Consider the following 26,609-nt stretch of genomic DNA (forward strand, 5'->3'; position numbering starts at 1 on the left):
ATCACAGTGACGCTGTTTCTCTGGGCCTCAACCAGCACCGCTACCACCACCAGGTACTGCACGAAGGCACCGTCCGACCAGAAAACATATATTTACTGTTTATTTCAAATGTTTGGGCCTCGATGTCGCTTTTTTAAATCAACGTAGTACACCGCAGTAAAGTGGCTTAATCATTTGTCGGCTGGGAGATGGTATTGACTATTTATTTACAGAGAATTGGAGGCGGGAACGAGGTGTCGCCGTAAACGTGTTTGACAGGGAAAACCAGGAAGGAAATCTGACCTCTTGTACTCGGTCGCTAATGGAGAATCGCAGTTTGCACACGGCCAGGCGGTTCTAGTTTCCTAGCGAAGTCCGCCGTTGTGTCCGCAGTCCCGGGTCGGGTTACCGCCGTGGAATCGACGAATTGCACGTCTAAACGCCCGCGTTTTATATTTGTGAACAGGTAGAAGAAGGATCTGACGAATGAACGTATACATCGCAGAGCAGATTACGTTGTGTTGTGGTGGACGATTGCGTGCACTGTGACTCAAGGGAGAAGCACGTTTTAGCGAAACCAAGGTAAGCATGTTTTTTCCTTTTCTTTCTCGCCTTCCCTGTTTTATAATGTGCACGTTTTGTTGTGGAAAGTGGCGGTGTTGCGATGGCTTTGAACGGGTAGCCATTGGTGTTGCATTTTCGGGTGAAGCCGTGTTTCAGTATTTGCACGCAGCCGGCGACGCTGCCTGTGCTTTCGGTTACACTGTTTTTGCTTCGTGTATCAATCTTTTTCCACGATTACTTTAATTAATCGCACTCAAACAATACAATTGCGCTATAATCGCAATAGTTTAGGCCGCCTTGTATGTCATAGTAGAAACATAAGTAGGTTAACTTGCATTGAGGCAGGACTGAAGGCCCAAGACATCTTATTTACTAGATGAGGGGTTGTTCCTACTTTTTTAAGCACGATCACTCCATAGGTGGTTGTTTGCAATTGGGCAGGGGAACAATGCTTTGAAAGAAATGATGATCCTAAATCGGATTATTTGCTGTTTAGTCAGCATCTGACATAATTCTCCTGAACTAGTCAGTATGATTAGTGGCCTACCATACCAGTGAAACCGTACTTTGTCATGAGGTATGCATGTATTTTTGTTGTTGTTGCTGTTGCTGTATTGTATCTTTGTTGTATTGATTTACTCTGCAAAGTCATCACCGTTATTTTATTACTATTTGTGTCGGTTGGGTTGCTTTATTTAGGTAGGTGTCAAAACAAGTGCAGGGGACGGGTTATTTCATTACTAAATAAAATAAGTACTAAAATAAACGCTTACACACCGGAGTCACATTTATTTGTAAGTGTGCAATATATAAATAGTGAAACATTAGCTACAGTAAATCAGTAGACCGCTGATACGACTGATTGTGTGGCAGGGAAGGCGGGATGTAATTGCATTTGGGCCAATCATAGACGAGAGATTAGCCTTGCGGAATCGCTTCTGGGCCAATCAAAAACGAGAGATTAGGCTTGATGTATCGTTGTTGAACACTGCTGCGTAGAGCTGCTGTCATTCAAATATGAGTGTTTATTTTGGATCATGATGCTGTTTTTCCTCTTTTGCATATCTACCAAATATTCAGTGGCATCACCAGCCATCTCCTGTTTATCCACATCTATCCGTTTCCTGGAGCTAATATGTTAATCTGTTCACAACAAGACAGTCCTTTCCATTTAAAATCCCATGCAAGCCTAAAACCACTGGATACATAAACAGTGGCAGTTTTTAACTTAATAACAAAATACATCCTGAAATATCACTGCAATTGTTACAATTGTCTCAGGTTCTCCAAGACATCATTGTAAGGATCCTTATTGGCTTCTCACACTGGACCTTTTGTCTCCATAGCCAACCTGAATTGTCAACAAATGCTCGATTGACAGTTAGCTTTGCTGCGATTGACCCCTGCTCTATTTCCTGCTTCTCAGTTTATGGAAATATATATATATTTATATATTGCAAATATTTTGGAAGTGCCACTGAAATGCATTATTCAAGAATCTTAATCTGTTACAGAAGGAGCTTACACATTTTCTTGAAACATGTGTAATGTTAAAATTGCTTACTACTGCTTAAAATGATTATTGGTTTCCTAGTCTTCCTGTCGCACATTTAGCAACAGCAATTAAACTGTCTTTTTTGGTTGCCAGTTGGACGCCAATGCTCTTGTATGTCCAGACTAACACACCAATACAGAAAAGATGCATCTGTGTAGACGTTCTGCAGATTTCTTCAGCTATATGCACCAGAGTAATTCTAGTTAATTCAGGATTTGTCTGCTTAGGTTTTGTGCAGGGGCGAGGGAGGCTTGAAACTAAAATGACCAACTTCTTAGCAACCACATCCTTCGAGAAACATCAAGAATAGCTCAGTTTTTGTATTGAAAGTTCTATTCGGATTAGACTTTGACCTGCTATGAATCGCTCTTCCAATATTAACCTCCATGGCAAGGTAAGATGCTTTCTACATGTTTATTCAATAATTGTTTTCTGCCTTTTAGATATTTTTTTATTCTACAGGAAATAGATCCTTACAGGAAAAAACAACTTTTATCTTTTAACCTATTTTCTTCCTGTGTTTCTGATGCAGCACCAAGTAAAATGCTGGCATTCCTGAACATATTAGCTTTTACAAGCTCAGGAAACACTGTTTTGAAATCTCCAGGTTCTCAAAGCTCTAAATGAGGTCTTGTAAGATATGTTTGAGAGGGGCGCAAGACTAATCTTACACTTCCCAAGCATAGGGGAAGCTGTGGATGATGTAACTTTTTATCCGCATTAAATCATTTAAATGTTACTTCCTGAGCCTGTCACTTAAAACATTCTTGTTGATGATTTCCTGTAAAAAAAAAATACCTTAAACATATTTTATGGTGTAACAACAATAGATTTGCATTTCTCATTTAATTACACCAACACAAGACACATACGTTGTTTCTTATCCATGGAGCACAAGTTTCAAGCAAAAGACCATTCGCATCTGTATAAACAAAGTTAAGGCCAGGGGGAAGTGTAGTGCTTCAGGTTACTGTGATGTGGAGCTGAAACAATAATAATTATACTTCATCTGAGGTGCACTCAATGCAACATCCTACTCTTCTGTGGAAATACACAACAGGATGCTAGACAAGAAGTACATACAAGAATAAGAAACTAATACAACAAGATGCCTTTGTCTTAGTTTGCTGTAGGAATGTACAAACAATACAAAAACATCTCAAAGAGTAATCTTATAGTGGACTGAACCCATCTCGCAAACCTCTCTGATTTAGTTTACCTAGCCACTATTTCAGTGTCATAATCTGTACTTTCTGCTATCTGTTGACCTCTATTTCTAAATTTCTATGTAATATACTTTTTGTTTCAGTTTGAAGACTTTGCAAAATCAAGCTTAGCGATGAGTATATGACAACCAGCAGGAGCTGCACTCTTTTACCTGCAGGACAGCAGAAATGTACTGTAACTGCAGGCAAGGGAAATCACTTAAGTGTTTCTTCTTAGCCTCAAACATGCAAATACCTAGAACTCCCAATCTATTAATCTATAAACTAGATGTCCTTTCACACCTAGTTTACTGCTGTTCAACATTGACACATTAGTGAAAGATACAGATACATTCGGCTTAAGTTTTTAGGCAGTGATGCAATCATTCTTTAAAAAATGTTAATTTATACAGAGACCTTTTTATAGTAACATTTATTGCTGTTGGTGATGGCTAAAAAAGGTCATTTTTAGCCTTCTTGACAATTTCTGTTTTTACAAACCTTAAAAGCTTAAAGTTGATTTTGTCCAGACATGGCATTTAATAGGGTAATTGTCAGTGCCCCTGAATCGGGGGGGGAGGGGTGCATTTAACAGACCTGTTTTTAGAACATGCCTTCAGAATATTAAGTGGTTTAAGTTTTTAGGATTACATTACCTCTAAATGCTGTTATTGTAAGGACTTCTCCCAATTGTATGGAAATAATACATTAAGGGATGTTTAGCAACACTGAATGTTTCTGTCTGACATTTTATTCCAATAATGCCCTTTTATAGTCAGTCTTCATTGAAGGTTTCTTTTTTGGTACATAGACAATTTTATAGGAAACGAAAAAACACTGGTTCGGTCCGGACTCAAAATTTATTTTATTTCTTATTCAATTTTAAGAAAAAAAAAAAAAAAAAACATTTAAAATCAAAACACATACAATAGACATGAACATGTTCTGCTCTAAACTTACCATCAAAACATCTGGAGGATAGTCTGTGTGGACCTTAATATGTTCCTGTATTGTGTTTTTAAATTTGAATAAGATTAAGTGCAGACCTCTCTTTTTCTGGCTGAGATTTTAGCCATTATTCATGTTTGTTTATAGACCACTGTCAAATGGCCACTGCAAAGAGTAAATCATTTGGTGTTCAAGTCAGACAAGCTCCATTATCCAAATAATAGTTTAATCTCACAATGTGCATTTATGTATTATTTATTCTTCTATTCTCCTTTAAAATAGTTCCTTTCTTTGTCTGTGCATCATCCTTCACTGCATGAGGTGTGATAATATCTGCTTCAAATATCAGCAAGCCACTCAACCTTTACTCATTTCTGCTGTTATTTTTAAGCCAATCTTTATCTCTCTTAATTCCAAACAAGTTATTTTCCCAAAAGGGTGAAATAATAAAGTATGTTTGCGCCCCGTCAATTATTTGCATGATGTTATTCCCTTGTTCCTCTTGTCAGTATACTATGCCATCAAAAATAGTTTCATTGCTATTATTATATTATTTCTATTAACTATAAGGCATAAGATAAAGAAACTTTTCTGGACTGATGTATTCTCTTAAGGAATTTCCTAAATTAGAAACTGGAATATATCATCTCTAGGGAATGTATATCGGCAATATTCATAAATCTTTGCTAAACAAAAATCTGTAATCTTAAACATGTAGTTTTAAACTCCACCTGGGGGTCTTTTTAATCGTGGTTTGTTTATGTATTGGAAAGGCCGTTTAGATTCTCATGATTGTCATTGTGACATTGGCAAATCATTAATTCCACTTGGAGGAATGAGGCAGACGTTTGGCCGTAAACAGCTGCAGAGTTCATTTGTTGCCAACTGCTCCTTAGCTTAAACACTCATTCAAATTTCAGTCTGACCCAAATCATTAAATGAAGAATAGAAAGAACTGAAGTTTTTGGAAGATCCCTAAAGATTTGTGGAAAAAACAGGAGATGAATAAATACCAGTTAAAGACAGCGCTCAACATGTTGAACATACAGCATACAGTTGACATTTGTGGGCTGTCCATGTTAAGAAATGGTTTCTAAAATAAAAACAAAAATATATTTGTATAGATTGTGATTATTCAGTAAAGAGTTTTCACTGTAATTCAGAACTTTCTCTTTTTTTTTTTTTTTTTAATTGCATATAATTGAAATCGAGCTATTAAGGCGATAGTAGTTCAAGAATGTGAGAAACATTACAAATGAGATGAGGCTGTTCATCTCATTTTGCTAATCCAGTTGCTAGTAATCCAGTCTACCCAAAAGCATTAACTCTACGCGGTGAAGTTCATTTGGTAAAGTTAGTTGCCATGACCGACAGATCCCCTGTTGCTCAGGCATTTCTGACTGAGTGCTACACGGGGTAATGCAGTGGCCATGTTTTCCTCTGCAGGATCGGGTTTCATGCCCATTGTTTCAGAGCACTTTCGCCTTAAATGAAATAAACAGGTGATCGGCCAAGGCGGCAGCTGTCCGTTTTAGAGGCGGTGGCTTGCAGAGTGGGTGGTGACTATCCCTAAGTTTTGCCACAGACTTTACTGAGATGTAAAATCCAACTGATTAGGCAGCCTCATATATAGCCAGAGACAGCTGCATTTAATTATCATTTTAGATACTTTACTCTGACATTGATCCCTCCTCCCCTCTCTGGTTTCATATCTGTTTGTATCACTCTTATTGGGTTTTTAATTTTTATTTCCTACATTAGTAACGATTCTGCTGATGGCACCATTACTTTGTGTGGTATGATAAAACCTAGCACCTCTTGTGGAAACTGGATCTGAGCTATGGCTGTGTTTCAGCATAGGTCTTCAGTTTCTTTCAGTTGGGTGGTGGTACTGGTGAGGGGAATTTAACAAAACGTATTTTATATATCAAAAAAAGTACCTTGGCTTGGCTGGCATACACTTCTCTTCACAGTTTTATGAAGCCAACCAAAAAACAGATGTTTTAAAATTGCAGGCCTTTTACTGCTTAAGAAAATGTTCTTGCATAGATGATAAGCCAGCTCAGTAGACTTTTTATTTGTGTATTTATTATGTAAGTCCAGGAGAAGTTATTTTTCTTTTCTTTTTTTGCCTAATGGCTCTTTTTCATAGTAAGGTTTCTATTGTGGGCAATAAGTAGAACAGAAGCTTCCCCTAAAAATGTGCACAGTAAGGGAAACTGAATGGCCACAAATATTGTGCTTGGGGAGCCAAGAACAACAGGGCAGGGGCTTCATAAGAGCAAGAGATCCATTGCAATATCCTGTAAAACTAAAATAGCACCAGAGACGCATTTTGATTACACTACGGTATGAGCGGGGGCTCGCATGAAGTTTGTGCTTTTAATTTCCCCCTCTAAAGCCTTTCAGATGTTAGAGATTTGCTGAAAAGAAATCTAAATGTTACAGGATACTTTTACTATGTATGGGCTCAAAGTATGGTCTTGAAGTCAGGACATTTTACAGTATCTACTATAGATTGTCAAAAATCACATTATTTTAATGTTTTATCTACAATGATGGTAGCCTAAAAGCATTCCCTTTTTAAATGAATCCACATATTTCTCTATAATATGGGTGGCTGTAATCTGTCAAAAGGCAAATCCACTTTTAAGTGACTGAACTCCACTACACCTTACCATGGGTTATCTGCGGCAATAAGTCAAAGGAAACCTGAATCACTGCAAGACTTATTTATGAGGTGTCCCAAGTGTAAATTTCGGGATAGGTCTCCCTTTACAGATGTCTCTGGAGAAATTTATAACACCATTTTATTGCTGCTCTGCTATAATTCTAGGGTTTCATTGGGGGATTAGCAAAAAATGAAGGTTCTCTACTTGAGATGACCAGACATTAAGTTCAGATGTCGCAGCTGCATTTCACTATTGCTACATTGGGATGCAGAAGGCTGAATTGTGTAGTTTGTTCAAGTAACAATGAAGAGCAATGTTTTAAAATGTACTATCCAGATCCTTCAGTGAGTTGCAAAATAAACTTGCAACCTGGGCTAATGGTCAATTTATGGTCTTACTCTTAGTATGTATATATACCATATAGCATGTGGCTCTGATAAGTAAACCATTAACAGTAACATACAAGATTAGTCTGTTTAATACCTTTAAACTCTGAACTTGCAGCATACTAGCATTCATACCTCCACATCTAAAGGGAGTGCTTTTGTGATGTGGAAAAGGGGGATTGTGGTAAAATTCCTTAGGAAGTTTTTCATTATATAACTTACTTGGTTTTGCCACCCTGACCAACATGGAAAAGAGTATGAGAGAGAGCATCTGTCTCATAAGTGATCATGTTTGTGTCGTAATGGGCCAGTCATAAATGTCACTTTGAGCCCTGCTGGAGCGTTGCAGTCCATATCAGGTGGTATGGGATGATATGAGTAGCACAGCTAATGTCAGTCATCTGGCCAGAGTGAGAGCAAAACCAAAAGCCTCCACCTTTATTCAACTTGCAGCCGGACAGTTATAAAGCCATTTATAGGAACATAAAACCCGTTATGCGATTTACATTCTTTTTTGGGACATAGCACCCCATAAAGATTTTTGCCTTTATGTCAGTTTAGCCTAAAGGGTAATTCACTAATAGAATGCCAAAGCAGTTCAAAGCCTCATTTTGGCAGAGCACACATTTACTGTTAAATGTTGTTGAACTTGAACACTAACGTTTCTGGCGTTCGATTTCTCGCATGTATTGCAAAACAGCTTCCTTATTCTGTAGTTTTTTTTAAGCAGTTTGAGTCATATTCAGCTTTAGATGTATTTATTTTGTTGCAGAGGGTTTATAAAGTCAGAGCTGACCCATCAAGAAGAAATGTTTAAAAAGGAGACGGTTACACCCTGTTGACAGTACAAACTGTGATAAATAATTTGTCCCGGGCAACTTCTTTCAACAGCTCTGGAAATACTATGCTGATTACTCGGAAGAGCCGACAAAGCAGCTTTCCCATAACTGAACTATAATCCCGTGTTACTGATATGCTCTAGCAACTTATTATCCTGACAAGGTTTGAATTTCACCGTTCAGGTTTTTAAAGTATAACGAAAGAAAAGGGTGTGATTTCATTCTTTGATAGCCAGATGAAATCTGCAAGAGAACTAAACTAATAGCTGGGTCTTTTTGATTGCACACAATTTAATCTGTAAAACGAGGTACTTTCTCTCCTTTCAAAACTTATGATTCCTGCCTCTTGAATATGTTGTCAAAAAAACAAGAAACTTGCAGGTTAAGATATGGTCTCATTTTGTAGAAACCCATCACCTTTACCTGATTCTTAGATAATTTAAGTATTGCATTCCAACATACATTTGGTAACATTTGTAGAGATAAGGAGCAATTTACTCCCTCACTTGACAGGCGCACAATAAACACTCAGGGCCTGATTTAATTACAATTAAACCAAAGTAGTTGATTCAACTCCAGAGACGGCCAGTCAGAAAGACTCGTCTAAAGTTTTTCTAAAGCACATACTATCATAGAAGTGTACTCCCTTGGTTGCTGTGCAACTACATTATATCAATGAGCTTACTAAGGTACCCCAAACTTTATCACAGACTCCTTCTTTGTCTACTGTTCTCTATATGGCCTTGGATGTAAATCAGCTACTTCACGTGGCCTCTTGGGAGCAATACACATAGCTGAAAAGTTAATATTAATTTTGTATTTGTTTCAAATGCGGCGTTCCAGGGCTAGTCATGAGTTACTTCTTAAATTTGTTAAAATCATTTTTGTAAAAAGCAAAAAATGACATCACTGAACTATGAACAGCTTTGGCTTTTTAAGTTGAACCACCACAGCTCTACAACACATCTCTACAACACATTGCAAATATTTCTGGCATCTAGCTTTTTATTATTGCATTGTGTGTATTTATAGAAAATCTGATTTTAAGTTTTTTAATATTTGCTTTCCTGTGTTATTCCTCAGGCAGATCTGAAGGAGACAGTGCTCCTGGCAGAGATGTCGAAGGCTCCAGTGTCCAAGTCCATGTCCCGGTCACGTTCTGGATCGGGCTCCCACTCCCGGTCCCGCTCCTTCTCCAGGTCACGGTCCAGGACCCGGTCCCGCTCCCGCTCCAGGAAGCACCGCTACAGGTACAGTGCTTGCCATCCCTCCCTTGTTTACCAGCTCTGTGCTGTACCATATACACACAGCCTCGTGTGGTATACCGATCAGAGCACTTCCTGGAAGTTTTAATTCTTCTCTGTGTTAATGTTCTTATTTTCTCGGTTGTTTATGAAATAAACTTGCATTTCAGTTGATATTTTTAAATGTACTGAATTGTGAAGGCTGCTATAAGAAACACAGGCTGGTGTTTTTTAATATTTTATATTAGTGGTTAATAATTGATGGCATTTCATGGTGCGTGTGTGTGCGTGCGCATGCGTGTGTGTGCGTGTTTTCCCACCTTTCACAGGATAGTCAAGAACACAGCCTTTCCTAGATTGGTTCCTTATTCATGTGTTGTAAATTTAGATATTTCTGTTGCACATTCAAGTGTTGAAAGCAGGAAGCCTTCCTCACATTCAAACCCCCTCTCTGACACAATTCTCTATCACAATTTGATGTGGGTTGCTAACTGGTTCCTGAGACTGGGGTTTCACTTTTAACTGCTAGTCTTCATCATACTGTTCCATATGAAAAAATCTAAAATTTTAAAAATGATGTAATTAAGTTTACTTTGGACTATCATTAAATATTATCTCCTGTTAGTTGGTATACTTGTAATTTTGCAGCAGCCATTGTCATTATTTGTCATTTTAGCTTGAGGCTAAGTTTATTTTAAACAGGTGTGCATATAGGTTTAATTTTGTTAATTTTAATTATTTAGTTTATTTTGGCTACAAAAATGAAGTGAACAGAGCTTGAGGAGTTTGGTTGAATGCTGCAAACAGATGCAGCGTTTTCTTACTCAGTTATTATTCCGGGCTTTTCCAATATCAAATATGATCTTGAATGTAACTTATCCTCTTTTGGTGCATATATTGGAGTGTGTGGCTTGCAGGAGGTCTGGATCTCCTTAATCTGAGGAAACAGGTTCTGTGTAAGCCTTGAGTTTTTGTATGCAATTGTCTTTGCTACTGTATGATATGCCTTGTTAAACCAGGGACATATTATATGTCCTCCTTTGAACACTGGATAAAGAACTTCAGCTCCTGTCTAGACAGCTTTCTGAAAATGGTGGCTTCCGGAATCAGAACGTGTTTTTCATTAGATTTAGAATCAAAATGTGTTTTTTTTTTTTTTCTCATTTTCTTGGGTTCAATCTTCAATATAAGCTTTTCTTATATATGTTTTATCCCCCCATGATGCAGATTATCACGTATTGTCAAAGTTCATATTGTTAACTACACTTGTAAGAAATATTAAAGAACCACATTTGTACTCATCTGCCAGGGAAAGAGAAAATGCAAACCGCTTCACAAGCACATTCCCTTTGTTTAACTCGGGGCCAGAGTCTGTGCACGTACTGCTCAGGAAGTATAATTTACACAAAAAAGAGAAAAGTTTAGTTAAATTGCAAAATAACTGATACCTCCAGAGAGTTGGATTTTCAATTACTTGTCTTTAGCATAGGAAAGCATTGTTTCTCACTTTTTTCTTATTTTGTAAAGGTATTATTTTTTGAAAAATACTTTGAGCCAAAAAAAAGTATCTTCAGTTATAAAGTAATATGAATATGTATGTAAAGAAGAGAAAAGTTGGCTTAAATACAATACTGTAACTACAATCTAAACATTCTGGTTTAATTTATTTAAAACTGTTTAATATTCATATTTTTTCTTCCTGTTTTGAAATTCAGCAATTCAATACTCGGGGCAAAGGCAGAATAGACAATTTGGGCATTTAGAAGAAATTTACAACAGGCTTGTACCTCTAGTAATTGGCAGTCTGAGCCCTCCTTGCTTCAAGGGATTAGAGTAGAAATTTTTCCCATATGGCCCATGTGACCGCCTCTTTCCAGCACAGCGCACATAAGAGATACAGAGTCCGTATCGCTGCCTTGAGTTTGCAATGCTCCGTGTAGTGCCTTCACAGTTTGCAGCTGATTCCAATGAAAAAACGCACTGGGTGAGTACAGGACGTACAGCAGAGATGTTTTGTGCATGAGCTGACATTCAGAGGTTTTAAAACGACAAACTATAAATATATTCTCTAGCCAAACACATTTTTCATGCATTTATTTTTTGACGTAGAAACGCAGGAGTATTTTAGATGCAGATTCTTCCTAGTTCATGTCACAGTTATAAGGCTAATGTTTAAAAATGTGAACGTTTCATTTCCATTTGATTTATTTCTGTTTTGGCTTTTGCTTTTATATTTTCAGTCGAGTTACAGTAGCTGCTAGATTTTCCCATACTTGAAATGCTGCAGTATAACATGAAGTTGGCTGTATTTTAGTATGATTTTATGTAGACTTGTTTTTTCTTTGTCTTTATATAAGCATACTCTGACCTACCATGAAAGTTTTAGCAATGCTACTTTTTCTGTCTGTAGAATGTTTTTGCTCTTTTTAATTTTGCCAAAATAAATAAACCTAGCAATGTGTATTGTAGTCCATCAAAGTATAGCATAAATAAATGTACTAGCATAGAAGCTTATTTTGAATCTGTAGAAAAAGACGAGTGGTTTATCTGCTTCTGAAGTACAGAATGTGAAGGCGGTTAGGCATGCTTTTTCAGCAGATCTGGTTGTCTGATTTTCCTTTTGCTTGCTAGCTTGAATGGTTTCAGAGAGCCACCTTGTGGGCACAATACATTTCCCTTGCAAGTCATGTAAGCTTTGCAGAAAATGTCTTAAAATGTCGGGGGTTGTACAGTCATTGGTTTGCATTACTAGTGGTAGATTTTGGAACTTTGTTTTAAATCCTGAATCTTTATGATATACATATAAAATATGCACGCATGCATGCACACGCACGTGTTTTAATTACTTTTTGTTTGACAACATTAAATCAAGAATACATAGAGAAATTAGGAATATTTCATGATATATTCTTTATTTAAAAAAACTATTCGGTGCATAGTATTCAGAATATCATAGTTTTGAGAATGAATACCTTTGCCAGGTAGATCCAGCTATTGAGGAAGAACAAAGCTAGCCATCTTCTAGGGTGTTTCTCTCTCTGTTTGTGGACATTTACATACTAGACATTGTCTGTCTTTAACCATTTAAACTAATTAAAAAAATAAGAGTATAATAGCAAAAACAGTGTACCTTTTTATTTCACACATCTTGTGAATGAAAACAAACGGTATGAAATTAAACCAGTGTAATCCAGGATACATCTTTAGATATGTGTTGCCAACTTTCAAACATTTCGTACTTTTGCTGATTTCTTCCTGGTTTATATAAAAATCTAAAGCAGCAAATGTTCAGACCTGCCTTTTAATAATACAAATAAAAAATAACAAAATGCATTTAATATTAAGCAAATTCAAACTCGCCGGCAATTTTAATAATTAAAACCATAAGGATTTTTTTTGCCTTTCTGGTTTGAGTTTCTTGGTTTTAATCTTTCCCACATTGTAAAATCTTCGCATGTTTTCAATAAACTCAGTGATGTGAGTGACTGCTCGAAATTTCAGACTTTTCCATCAAATTGCTTTTACTAACCTTGTGCTGAGTTTTACAAAATGTTTACAAATGTTTATTTGACACAGAATTGCACCTATACAAATGTAAAAAACACCTTCAGAGTTTAAACATTTAAAAATGTCCATCCCTAACATTTTAAGACATTATTCCTTCATCCATAGTTTTCTATAACATGTTCTACATGCATTTCGACAGTGTTTATATCGTTTTATCTCCAAACTTCAAAAACTGACCGTGTATGTGGAGTGTTGGTCTAATTCAGGGGTTCCCAGTGTCTGGTGATGGAGGGGAAATTTCTGGATTTTGCATGGGATGCGGGAGGCGCAGTAGAAAATGAACCACCAATGAAAATGAAATCTGTCCTAAATCACACCTTTTTATGTCCTATAAATTTGTTAGGGAACATTTATGAACTTTATTTTATTTCCCCCCAAATTACATGTGCAATTTGTAACATTTTATTTTCAGAAAGTGTAAAAATATAGTACAGGTTCAGAAAAGGGGTGTTTGAAGGTTGGCTTTGGGGGGCTGCACCAGACATCCTCGAGGGCTGCACTTTGGGAACCCTTGGTCTAATTCATTTTGTTTCGTTTCGCCCCCAGTTCTAGGTCTCGCTCTCGCTCAAGAACACACTCCCCGCCTCACAGGGAGCGGAACTACCCCAGGGAGTATCAGAACAACCGCGAGTTCCGGGGCTACAACCGAGGCTTCCGCAGGCCTTACTACTATCGTGGGAGAGGTCGGGGATACTATCCACGGGGCCGCTACCAACGAGGAGGAGGCTATGGCAATTACAGACCCAACTGGCAGAACTACCGGCAGCAACCCCAGCAGCACCATCCCCACAGCCCCAGACGGGGACGCTCCCGATCCAGGTCTCCCAAGAGGCGATCCGGAAGCCCCAGGTCGAGGAGCCGTTCTCGGTACACCGACCACTCTTCCTCTGGCCGCTCCCGGCGATCCAGGGGGTCCTCCTCCTCTGACTCACGCTCTTCCTCCACCCATAGCCGCTCCGGGTCCACGAAAAGGAATGCCGCAAAAGAGCTGAAGGAAGGTGGGGGGCCCGTGTCTGCACCCAAGGAGGCGCAGAAGGCCGGGTCCAGGGACGAGGAAGCGATGGCAGCGGCAGGCAACGACAACGCGCCTGAGAGGCCCTCCAGCAGCTGGCAGGGCTTGATTGATTACGACACCAGCCCCAAGCGGGCCAGTCCCGTTGTCCGCTCCGCAATTATAGTCAGTCAGGGTTCAGCCGCTGCCCACCCCAGTCCTTCACTGCAGTCGATCGCGGTCAAGAGACCCAGCCCAGCGGTCAAGGGCTCTCCAAGTCCCTCTGGGTCCAGTTCTGCCATACAGAGTAAATCTCTGATTGGCGCCCCTTGGCAAAACACTGGCACAACCCCAAGTAACAAGAGTCCACCACAGCAAAGTCCAACTGCTGTCTTTTCTGGCTTTGGGTTCTTCTCAAAGGAGGACCTCAGGGCTGGAGAGAAAAGTTCTTCAGTTTCATCAGCATTTAAAAAGTAAGTGTAATTTGATGTATAAGTCAATTTTGTTGCCCCCACAAAGATAATTGTTTACACGGTGATCAACCTCAGTATGTAAAATTTTTGCATCTTAATTAGAATTTGGCTAAATTTTGTAACCTTAAACTTTTAGCTTTTAATTTCCAGAGCCTTCATAACGGATTAATTTAAATATTGACAGCCTGAAATGGGATTCAATCAACCGTACTGGTATTCCTTTCATTTTGAGTTTTTTCCCCGGTGTGATTTGATTTGATGTTTGTTTAATTTCTTGCTCAGTATTTTATTATAGCCTAATTATTTTTTGTTTCAATTTTTAGTTTGCGCTCAGCTTCAAAGACCCATGGAAGAAATAATATTTTAAAATGGGGATTGTATTCCTCAGCTTTCAAAGTGTATTAACAAACCGAATGGTTGGCAGCTTTTTGCGTCTACTGCTATGCATTAGATGCACGTATTATGCAATCCCAAATATTTAAGAGGTCTAAGTAAATGTAGAAGTAAGTATGACAATTTTATATGGATTGTTATGGTCACTATATCCATGATTGTATTATATCCTCCTATATACTGTATGCATTGTATACATTTTAAAACAGGATTAATACTGATTTTAATAATACCCTTTCATTGTAAAGTGTATTACTGGTAGTATAGGGTATAACCACGTATTTTATTCTCAATAATGCCTGTGCACGAGCCCACTAGACTTCGGGGACTGATTACTCTACAGTTCTACTGAGAAACAAATTCATAGCTTATTTGTAACGCTCCTCTGGGTATCTGGTTAAGACCACATACCTGAGGGTGGGCAAGTTGAGTCATGCAGCCCTGAGACAATTATTCAGATAAGGGCCCTGTGTTTGGATACTGATCTGGACTGGGAAAACGCATTGTCCTTTGAGCTTTGCAGATCTGGAGGGACGGGGGGTGGGGGGACACGTTAAACATTAAGCAACGAGGCAAGAATGCTTGAATGGAGACTCTTAAAGATATTGCAGATGGCTAATTGAAACGATTAATTAGCCTATTTGTGCCAGATGTTTGTCACACCTCTTTTAAGCGTGAGCTTCAAGTACTTTTCCCACTAACTGCTTGAGTATTGAAATTGCATGTGTGTAAACATTTAAGGAGAACTGTAACACAGCCAAAGCCTTGGTATTATACTGATTCATCTCTTTGCTTTCAGTTATTGGCAAACCCATTTAATATTGCAACTTCTAGCACTAACACATTAAACTGTGTCCTTGCACAACAGAAGTAAATATTTTCTCAACCACAGCCTTGAGCCGCCAACAACAAAGATGTGTATCAAAAAAAATTAGTTGTGTAGTTTTAATAAGAACTTACTGCTACTGAAGCAGAAACAGTTTGTTTGCTTTTGGGCACTGAAGCACTTTGGCACCTACCACTGCTTTGGTCTGGCGTGGCTAAAAATATGTAGAGAAAACACTGAAAGAACCATCTGAAGCCTAAGCAAGTATCAAAGTACCTGTTCTTTCTTTTTATGATTGACTAGGTTCTTGGAGGAACACAAGAGTAAAAATCAGGTACCAGAATGGGAGAATGGACGAGACAAGGAGCAGAAAGCTGCAGAGGGTGAGAGGGAGAAAGGCAACAGTAAGACTGGCGCCTTCGAAAGGGGGGTTCCCTACGGTAATCTCAAGCCTGACTACTATGGCAAAAGCGAGAAAGAGAAATACAAATATGGGGACGAGTTCGAGATGAGCTCGGCTGCAGAATTCTTTAAGGGGTCTCAGTTCGGCGCTTCAGAAGCTGCAGAGGAACCGGAGAAGAAACACAAGGGGAGGAACCAAAAGGAACGTGAAATGGAGGATGAGCCAAAGCATAAGAGCAAAATTACTGTCACTACGAATCGGGATATGTTCGACGAGCGGTTCAGTAAGTGGGAGGATCTGGCATACTTCCCCTCGGGTAAGGAGAAGCTCAGAAAGGAGGAGGATGCTGTTGAAGATGATATGGACGATATGGAAGAGGAGCTATACAGGAGCCGGAAGCAGGAACGGGCGGCGGCGGCCGCTGCAGCAAAGAAGGCAGAGGCGAGCGGCATCCGGGACTTTTCTCCGGATAAAATGCCCAAGGCCAGCCGGAAAAAGGAAAAACCAGGCCAGAGCCCGTCCTCGCCTCCCAGAAGGAGCTCAGAGAACAGAGACAGGGAATTGTTTAATGTTAGGAGGGATGATTCCCCTCCCAAACCTCCCCCAGTGTTCCCTGGGAAGCGCGGTGCTGAAGTTAATGTTCGAATGGATTCCTTCCGGGAAGATTTTGCAAGGTCTGTATTTATTTATACATTTTTTAGTTCCTCTCTGCTGCTATGCCTCTAAAGTAAATTGCTTGTTTTAATGTGTTTTAATTTTTTATGAAATCCATCTTTTGAGCCTCAGTACAATTTAAGCATGTTTTTAAATGTTCAAAATGCTTGTTTACACTTTGAAGAACATAAGACAGAGAAGATTTGTAGTGGCTCCAAATCGGTATGCCTTCTAATGAAAATATTAGTGTGTAACAAGAAAGGGGGTTATAGAGGACCATAAAAAACACTTAATTTTAAAGCTTTATTGATTTAACATTTTTCTCTTTTTAAATTGATTTAATGTAGCTCTTCTGGCATCTTGGCAAATGAACGTCGGTTCTCTAAAGATCTTGTGCATCCCAGCAAAAAAGACCAGGAGTTTCGGTCCATCTTTCAGCACATTCAGGCCACACAGTTACGAAGAAGCCCCTCTGAACTTTTTGCTCAGCATATCGTCACCATCGTTCACCATATCAAAGGTAAACCATCACTGGATGTCTTCTGGATCCTCAAGTAAACAATAAGTAAAACAGTAAATTGCCTTCAGTGCTTTGCAACGATTGCATTTGCACCCTCCTATATGAACTGTGTACATGCAGTGGTATTCCACTTCAAAGCATCAACTTTAACAACTCGAGTTGTTAAAAAAAAAAAAAAAAAAAAAAAAAAGTTCATCAAGTACCTTACATGTCTCAGGGAATATTGTGCATCCTGTTATAGGATTATTGTGCAATTGCTTAATTGAAAGTTTTTAAGAAAAACGAAACAAAATGCTATCCATTTTTTTTTTTTTTTTTTTTGTAATTTTTTTTATGTCCGGTATATCTTAGTGCCTTCGACGGGGCGCTGAACTGAGATTATTTTTCTGTAAAACATACAAATGCTGAGTCCATTGGAGGTTCTCCCTACCCTCTTCTGCTTCTATTGAGCCTCTCCTATGATATTACAGGACATATCCTGGTTTTGTTAACCAGTAAGTACTGGATTATACAAGGCACAGGGATGCAGATCTCAGACTGGAAGAATGTCACTTTATGTAATTAATTTATATTCATATCATTAGGTCACAACTATGGCTTCTGGTGGTCATGGTAAGTTCAACGAGTTGCCCTTGTCAGTATTATTAGAAAGTAGTTGGACATCTTAGTCTAATTGCAAGGGACAAAAATACATTTTTGTGTAGTAAAAGCAGCACTGTGCTCTATTTAGTTGAAAATGCAGATCTTTTATAAATAATTATTAGTTTTTCTACCCTTCTTAAAATATATACAAAAAGAAATGAAAAGCCTATAGATTCATTATTGTAAAATAAAATTGGAAAGTCTCGCATTAACACTCAGTATTCTCAAATGTTTGCAAGTAATGGAAAACGAAATGTAATAATACCATGCATGTCAGATTCAGCCTTTTTAATATCACTGCAACACTGTGGTGCATTAAGCAAAGGAGATAGTATATTTTGGCAAGGGGAATGATTCCACTGAGCTCGATTATACATGAGGCGCTGAGGTTTGTTTTGTCGTCTGATCCACAGCACAGCATTTCGAGTCCTCAGGGATGACATTAAATGAGCGTTTCGCCATGTACCAAAGAAGAGCAGCGGAGAAGGAAATGATGCAACCAAGGAAGAGCCCGGAGATTCACCGGTACAACCTGATTTCTTTGTCTGGCTTGCCAAGGCTGTAGGCCTAAGCTTGCTGTAATAATACATAATACAGTTTTGTAGTTGTTTCATATACATTTTAAAATTAATGTTTAGAACAAGATATTGGTTCAGTTGAATTCATTCAGATGCACACTAATGTTTTTGTTTTTTGTTTCATGTTTTCTTTTCCAGGAGAATTGATGTTTCTCCCAGTGCTTTTAGGAAACGCTCTCATCTTTTTGAGGAAATGAAAAGCTCCCGGGAAAGCAGTGCCAAGGTGACCGAATGTTTTAATGGGGCTTTTTCTCAAATATGAAGTATTGGCAGCAGAGAAGCAATGAGTCCGTGTCTTAGACTGCCTTCTATCTTAAGTTTGTGTTTTTCTTTCAAAGGAGGTGCATAAGTCTAAAAAATGAGCGACATTCTGTTTGTTTTATTTAAATATACCCTCAACCTTTGTGATATGGTTATAATGTGGTACATGGCCACCAAGGCAATTGAGGTGAGCTTGAGGGGGGAAAAATGGAGTGAACTTTGAACCGAGTATCCAAGCTGTCAAAGGATTCTTATCAATTTAATTGTAAGTATTTTTCTTCAACCAGCTGAATGTAAACCACTCTCGTACTAATCATTTCATCTGAATGCATACAAAGGCATGTTGTACTTTTTCCCCAGGAAGTATTACAATGTAGCTGTAAAAATGCATTCCTGTTTTAAAGATATGTTTTTAAACATAAGCCCAGTCCATGATTTCCCCTTTTCTTTTTCACTGATGTTTTACAGGTTGCATAGCTTTACATTGTAGTTTTTAAAGATTTACCAGTTACTATCTTTCTTTTACTAGTGCTTATAATGGTCATAATGTTTTTTCATTATCCAGCAGCTATGTGTCAGACACTCAAGTCAAGTTTCATAAAACGTTCTTCTCTGAAGCTTCAGGTTTCTTTGGTTAGTTTTTTACTTTTGGATCTCTTGAGTGTAAATGATGCCTCCTGAGCTTGGAGAAGTGAATTTCTCAAAGAAATCAATAAGTGTCAAGGAATATAAGGCAAACGTTGTACTGGATCATAAGTGACATCTGTTAATTTGTGGTGGCATCTTTATACTGGAGGATCAAAAAGAAGCATGTGTTATCATCGACTGGAAATATTGTGATATGAGGAAAGAACTGGTAGTGTTTCGATTGGCTTGTTCCTGTTCATTATTTGTATTCTACATAACGGCTGTTAACACCAGTATTTGAAGATACTACATTACACTGAATGTATAAAAATGAAGATATACCCGTTTAGTTATTTGGTAGCTGTTTCCTGCTGTTAATCTGACCTAGTGGTAATTGGAAGAATGTGTAATGGAAACCAGACAGATCTAGATTTTTTGTTGTTGGTTTATTTGGAGAAAAGTAACACAAACTAAAATGTGTTTTTATAGGACGATGTTAAAAAAATGAAGGGTGACTCAATGGATCTGCGTCTTGACATTGAGCGTCGAAAAAAATACTCCAGTAAGGAGCGAGAGCACAAGAGAGATGCGATAAGGGATTCGGGAGAATCCCGGGGATCAAGTGTAAGCAGGGAGAGATCCACTGAGAAATCATCCAAGCATCACAAGAAGACAAAGTAAGTAGAGTACTTGTGTTTTATATGTACATGGCTGGTAGTTAGTAGCACGTCATTAGCAAGAGTCCAGATTTAGAAACTGAATTGATGCCTGATTTCAGTTTTCCGATGCAGTGTCTAACAGCCAGAGTCTCTGAAAAATAAATAGTTTCAATGGTGAGTTGTTAGAAAACAAACTATATTTATTTTTACTTAAATACTGTATGTTAACGAATGCTCTGTGAGTTCAGTACAATGTCTTATTGAGACTTATTATGCATGCATGCCAGTGTGTATATTTAGTCAGTTTAAATCATTTTGCATAATGGTTAGGCTTAATGTGTTCAAGTTTGAACTGTATTTTGGGGAAGTCCATCTTTACACATCTTGTCCACTGAGCTGGAAATGTGCCCCTATTTAAAGACTCTATTTCTGCTCAAAGAAAATCTTTTATTAGGGGTAAATTTGAAAAATAATAACCCATTTGGGTCCTGTCTGGCAGGAAGCGCAAGAAGACACGAGAGCGTTCGCGGTCCTCTTCGGCATCATCCTCATCTTCCCGCTCCTACAAAGGAGGAGACTATCCCGAGGAGACGGAGCCCAAAGAGGAAGGCTTCAACAAGGCCCGGCTGGGGTCACGTGATTATGGTGGCCCAATGGAGCGTGGCAGGGCCAGAGGAGGCTTTGTAAGTGAACTCTTGTCTTGGCACTGTTTTCGTCTGTCACAGGGGTGGGCAATCTTGGACCTGCAAAGCCACCCTCTTATGGGTAGTTAAAGGTCATTTCGTATAGTAAGTGAGTTCAGACCTGGAAAACATGTTAACTTTTACTTGTTAAGCAAATCTATTCGGTTGAGTCATTTAGAGATCAGTTGGAATTTCAAATCAGGAGATGTGGCTCTGTGGGATCAAGGTTGTAGATCCCTCTTCCCCATTTCCCTCCAAAACAAAGTCAGAGACTCCCGTGCTCAAAGCCTCCCTGAAGCACCTATTATGTTTAATACAGCTCTTTTACTCTTGAAGTGTGCGTGTGAGGAAACCCTGGACCCTAGTCCTTGAAAGGGTTCGTGACTGGAGACAAATAACATGGCAGAACCAAATAAATTCCACACATGGAATATTCAGCAAAAATAATGTTTTTTATGAAATAACATTTTCCTGGAAAGCTAGGATAAGTGGCAAGATCAAGTAGTAAAGGAAAAAAAAGCTTAAGCCCAAGACGTATGTGTCTGTATTCCATTCACACCAAAAGAGTGGATTCCTATGCACTAACTCCACGCCAGTTACATGCAATATTCAGTATATATCTCCATCTCGTTGTAAAATAACCTCCTGCCATTTGTGAACCTATCCCTGTTTCAGCTTCCACTTGTGTCCTCTAGTTCTGTATCCTGGATTTGGCTGAGAAGCCTTTTATTTTTTATTTATTTTTTTAAACCATCCCAACATTGGTTGTACAAACCAAACCAAAGTTTGTTATAAAGCAATTTTATTCCCCTCTTTGCTTCTTGCCTCTTGAAGACCTTGTTTAAAATTTCGGCATCCCCATTAGACAAGCCCACCAGTACAAATTCAGATTATACTTATATTGTTCTTGTGTATAAATGGAACAACTGTACTGATCTGGAGAAAATAAACCGTAAAACAATCCCATATCGGCCAATGGGGAGGGGGGAATATAGACTTCTGCAGCACCAACTGTCTCCTGGGTAGCGCAGTAGGTGGCAGCACTAGTAACAAGCATTTGATTACTACAAATATGTCAAGTAAGCTGAGGAAATGCATATTGGCTAATGACGGGAGCAATAACTCTGGAGGCAAGAAAACCTAGATTTACAACAAACAAGTGGATCAAACTTGCATGCCTGTGATTTACAAATTGCTTTCAACAATGTACATTGACATTTGTAGTGTCTCAGCATTCTGTACTGAAGTTTCCCATAGGAGCTGTGTCCATACCTTTGCCAAGCTTTCATTTAACATGAAATGGCGAGGAATATCCTGGATGATGACAGTACATAAGCTATTATTAATATAAATATACTGAAGAATATCTGGCATTTGTAGATAATCAGACCCGATGATGCATAGTTTTAGCCGGGTTTGATTCCGTTTAGGGCTATTTGTCTTTACACAAGGTGTGCAGCCTATTCTATACACACCTTTGTATTCAATATTACCGTGTTGGAGTGGCTTGGGCATAAACAATGCATGGTTTGGACTCCCACTGTTGTAAGCCCATGCTAATGTAAAGCGTTTTCATATCCATGTTTTTATCTTCGTTGAGCTTTAGAGTTCAGTGTAGTCTTTACAGAGCCTTCAAATGCCTTGTAACTTTCTATTTTAATTTATTTTGGATTAAATAATACTACAGGAATTGTGGCAACACAACTTAGATCATTGTTGTGGTTTCTTATTGCAGCAGTTCAGAATAAGAGGCAGGGGGTGGAACAGGGGTAATTATCCAGGAAACAATAGCAATGGTAACCCCCCCAACCCCATCAATCCAATACGATCCAAGGACGAGGAGTGGGATCCAGAGTACACACCCAAGAGCAAAAAATATTACTTGGTATGTTTTGTTTTTTGTTTTTTTAGAAGTGAATTGATAACTTTGTAGCATAGACCAGAAGGCAAAGGAGGATCTGAACTAAGACACAACTGAGAATCTGAGACTTTTGTCTTAATGGTGGGACTAAAACGATTGGCATTGAATGAACGGTCTGAACTACATGTCCACCGCCTCACTGAGCCCTCTGATTTTGGGATTATCAGAAATTACTCATCCCGTATGTTTCTTGCTTAATAAAGTAGTGTTTCCATACGTGCACTTAACCAATTCCAGTTAAGATTTCATTACCATATGCGGGCACTGTGCGTTTCGAAGGCCGAATTGAAGCTAACTTAACCAAAATAACGATGTTTGTTCCCGCAGCATGATGACAGGGAAGGAGAGGGAGAGAAGAAGTGGATCGACAATCGAGGAAGAGGAAGAGGCACCTTTCAGCGTGGCAGAGGACGTTTCATGTTCAGAAAGACCAGCAACAGCCCCAAATGGACGCATGACAAGTTCCAGGGAAGCGGAGAGGAGGGGGAACTGCCGGACGAGGACAGTGACGCAGAGAATAAAGACGAAAGCAAAGTGGGGGGCACGGCCGCCACCGAGCAGTAGGTTTTGGTAGCCCACCTTGAAGCAGTTGAGGTACCAGGTACCTTTGCCCATTCATGATCTAACATCAGTGGCTCCTTACATCACATAATGTAACATCGGCACTGTCCCAGAATTAATGACTAGTTACCCCCAGAACAGAATGGATCAGGGGGGAGGGAAATTAAGAAACCGTTACACTGAAGTTAATTTAAAAACAAAACAAAAAACCTAGAAAAATGGCTTCAGTGTTCAAGATGTTTAAGCAGTTGTGCATGGTTAAATTCTTTGGAGTATTTCTTAAAAAAAAAAAAAAAACAATACAAAAAAAAAAACTTTCTTATGCAACACGAATAGTTGTGAGGATTAATTGGAGTTAATTTCTGTGATTTTTGTTTTTGATCCATTTTATTTTGTAATTGTTTTTGCTTTGAAGTAGAAGCACTGGGGGGATGTAGTCTGCAGGGTCCAATTGTTTTATACAGAGACGGGAACCTGGCTGAGACACATGCTGCATATAGAAGCACTGCATGACTGCAGGATTTAATCAGACAGGCTGGGAAGATTTTGGGTATAAATGACTTTGGAGGCTTTCAGAATACCCCCTAAATTAATAAGACGTATAGGAATTAGGAAAACAAATTCAGCTGTACCCGGGGGAAAGATTTAAATCTCCCTTCCCTTCCTTCTTTTTTTTTAACATTTGTTTTTGCAAAGCTTGTGTTGGGGTGTTGGAGGTTGAGATCTGTGTGCCTTAGATGTGTACATATCTACATATATATAACAATGGCAGTCCTTTTGTTTTTAGTTTCCTCTTGTTTAATTTTGTTGTCTTTCTCTTGCTATACTCACCTGATAACAACACTGCTTTCTATGTGGTGGCTGATGACAGATCTTGTCTAATAAGGAATAAGTTCAACTAAATTCTCTGCACAGACCCTTCTTGGACTATGGGACCAATATACTGCGGGTCAAGGCTCATATCGAACAGACTGACAAGGCTTCCTTTAAACCTTGCGCAATGTAAAACGTTTGCAACCAATTGCAAGTGAAGACCACCTCGTTTTTTGTGCAAAAAACGAGTTCGAAGACTGCAGTCAGAAGGTTAGCCAGTATTGGGTTGTCGATGTATCCAGTTACCTAAAAATATTTTTTTCAGACCTAGACAACATTCAAAGGTTTTAAGTTTGTGCCTCTGAAACAACATTTTTACAGAGAATTCACATTTTCCATTTAAATAAGCAAAAGGGGTTAATTAAAAAAGACAACCTCGAGCTACAAATTTCATAAAACTTTCTAAATAATTGCTGCCTTTTTGTGTGAAAAACTAAATCAAATGCTCTTGTAATTGTATTCTGTGGGTATTTTTCTATCATTGTATTGAACAGATAGAGCTTTTTTCCTTTTTAAGCTTTTGCTTTTTTCTTTAATGACCAGCTTGTATTGCAGCAAAGTGCAACCCAGTCTTCCTACAAATGTTTTTTTTTTTTTTTTTTTAATATTTTTATTTAGTTTGTTTTGCTGTCCAAAAAGAACCATCGTTCTACATTTAAAAGGCAGTTTAAGTTGCCTTTTCCAAACCAATTGAAAATATTAAATTTGGATGTAACCGTTTGCATAATATCCTAGTGCCGTCTCGTCAGTTGCGTTTTAAAATGACAACCTTGATCAGTTGCACTATGTTCATTTTGTAGGCTTTGTTCTGGACTGCACTGTGTTTTGATGTACAGGATAGACTGTTTTTTTGTTTTATTTTGTTTGTTGGTTTTCTGTTTAATTTTAGCAGGAGGAAAAACTCCCATTTTATTATACTTTTTTTTTAAATGCTCAAATAGCTCGTAAATGTTTTTGCAGATTGTCAATTAAATATTTTTTTCCTGGTTTACATAGTGTTGTTTGTGCATTTATTCTAAATGGAGAATCACCATATTTATAACAACTATAGTTTTCTGGGAAGGTACAAGAGTGGCAGAAGAGTAACACCTATCAAATACTCAGCCCAGGTTTCACATACATTTGGTCAGGGTCTCATTTGAAAGCTTGCCTATGTGTTTTATAGTGTAAACTGATTAAATTCAGTCACTGAAATTCACCAAAAACCAAGAAGCTGTCAAACTCTTGATTTGAAAAATTAGAATTTCCCTGTATAGTTAAGATCCTCACAAGTCCTCCTCCAATAGTAAGTTGTACCAGGGAACACGTCCTGCAATTTGTATTTTTGTTTTCCATATCTTTTTATGGACATCTTGACTGCCAGTGCAATATTTTGGACAACGGTGTACGTCTGGTCTGTATGAAAGTTTATGATGATGGGGGGTCCCTGTGCATCTGTCAATAAATTAATGCATCAAGACTTGTAACAGTGGTTAAAGGAGAATCATCCTGAAAACATTTGATTACCTCATGAGACCCCTGAGCTACTGTTTTTTCTGGGACTAACTGGAATGGCAAATCGGGAAATGTGCAGAGAACAATTTTCCTGATCTCCACTGCACTAGAACCAGTAGAGGAATGAAACCGTACAGGTCTGGTCAAAATGATTACAGCAATGGGAGTGTTGGTAATGAAAGCTGCCTTTTGCTCTACATTGTGTTCATCCTTTTCATTCAGTCTGTTATGCAAGGTAGAGTTTCAATTTGGGCACGTGGGAAGGTTGTTCCAGTTCAATAAAGCTATGACTCTAGCATCGCCAAAAGGAAATGCGCAGGCTCTCATTCATGTTACCTAAACTCGTAAAGAGATGATAAAAAGATTGTAATCACAATTAAAAAAAAAAAAACATATTGATCAAAGGTTCCTTTGTAATGAAGATTTAAGTTGCGGTCTCTGACCAGAATGATCTGCACAGCCTGTAGCCAGAGGAGGGTTACGGTGGTCAAAGGAGTGTTACCACAAATTCGTATTTAGATTCACTTCTGGTGACATACAGTTTGCAGAAAGCAACCTCTGTGTGAGTTTAATGTAAGTAAATGTACTTGATATATTAAGTAATTTGGTTGATGCCTCAAATTAATCTTGTTTGTGTACACCAATGCATTTGTCAGAGCATCTTCAAAGGCTTCTTGCTTTAAAAGGGGATGTATCTTTTAAGGGATCCCAAAGTCTTGGCTCAATCAGCTTTGATTTCTGAAGAATATGTAATTAAACATTGTTTATCCTTGCTCCTTCCTGCAATTAGAGGATTTCCTGTCAGAGCTTCTGACAAGCAGTTTAGAAGTAAAATCCTTTAACCCTAAATGCAGTTTAAGAACAGGCCTTGGTGTTATCCTGACTGCTTCTCAAACGCATGAGTGGTTTTCCTGGAGCAGAACATTTTCCTGATACTTCTTTGCTAAACAAATGATGGTTTCATGAAGGTAATTTTTAAATTTGGAAGCAATGGCAGGGGGATGAAATTACTGATGATCAGGTAGGTCTCTGGGGTCAGGTTTGGCAGAACTGTCTATCCCAGAGTAATTTTCAGATTTTTTAAATTGAAA

At 38.5% G+C, this 26,609-nt stretch overlaps 1 protein-coding gene across 3 annotated transcripts; it reads left to right on the plus strand.

The window, feature by feature from the left end:
• Nucleotides 1-25,015, plus strand: LOC136763406 (thyroid hormone receptor-associated protein 3). 3 transcript variants are annotated; one of them, XM_066717393.1, is made up of 12 exons: nt 1-53; nt 446-561; nt 9,232-9,398; nt 13,506-14,423; nt 15,946-16,719; nt 17,047-17,219; nt 18,275-18,386; nt 18,578-18,662; nt 19,817-20,004; nt 20,486-20,669; nt 22,405-22,554; nt 22,918-25,015. In XM_066717393.1, exons 3-12 carry the CDS (start codon nt 9,265-9,267, stop codon nt 23,152-23,154), a joined length of 2,955 nt encoding a protein of 984 aa, XP_066573490.1. In that variant the 5' UTR covers nt 1-53; nt 446-561; nt 9,232-9,264; the 3' UTR covers nt 23,155-25,015. The 3 variants fall into 3 exon arrangements, with proteins under 3 accessions (XP_066573490.1, XP_066573492.1, XP_066573491.1); XM_066717395.1 differs by lacking the exons at nt 1-53; nt 22,405-22,554 and having other exon boundaries at nt 106-561; XM_066717394.1 differs by lacking the exons at nt 1-53; nt 446-561; nt 9,232-9,398 and adding an exon at nt 11,270-11,376.
• The last annotated feature ends 1,594 nt before the right edge of the window (nt 25,016-26,609 follow it).

The sequence above is a fragment of the Amia ocellicauda genome, chromosome 11, assembly GCF_036373705.1.
Source record: "Amia ocellicauda isolate fAmiCal2 chromosome 11, fAmiCal2.hap1, whole genome shotgun sequence".
Classification (NCBI taxonomy): domain Eukaryota; kingdom Metazoa; phylum Chordata; class Actinopteri; order Amiiformes; family Amiidae; genus Amia; species Amia ocellicauda.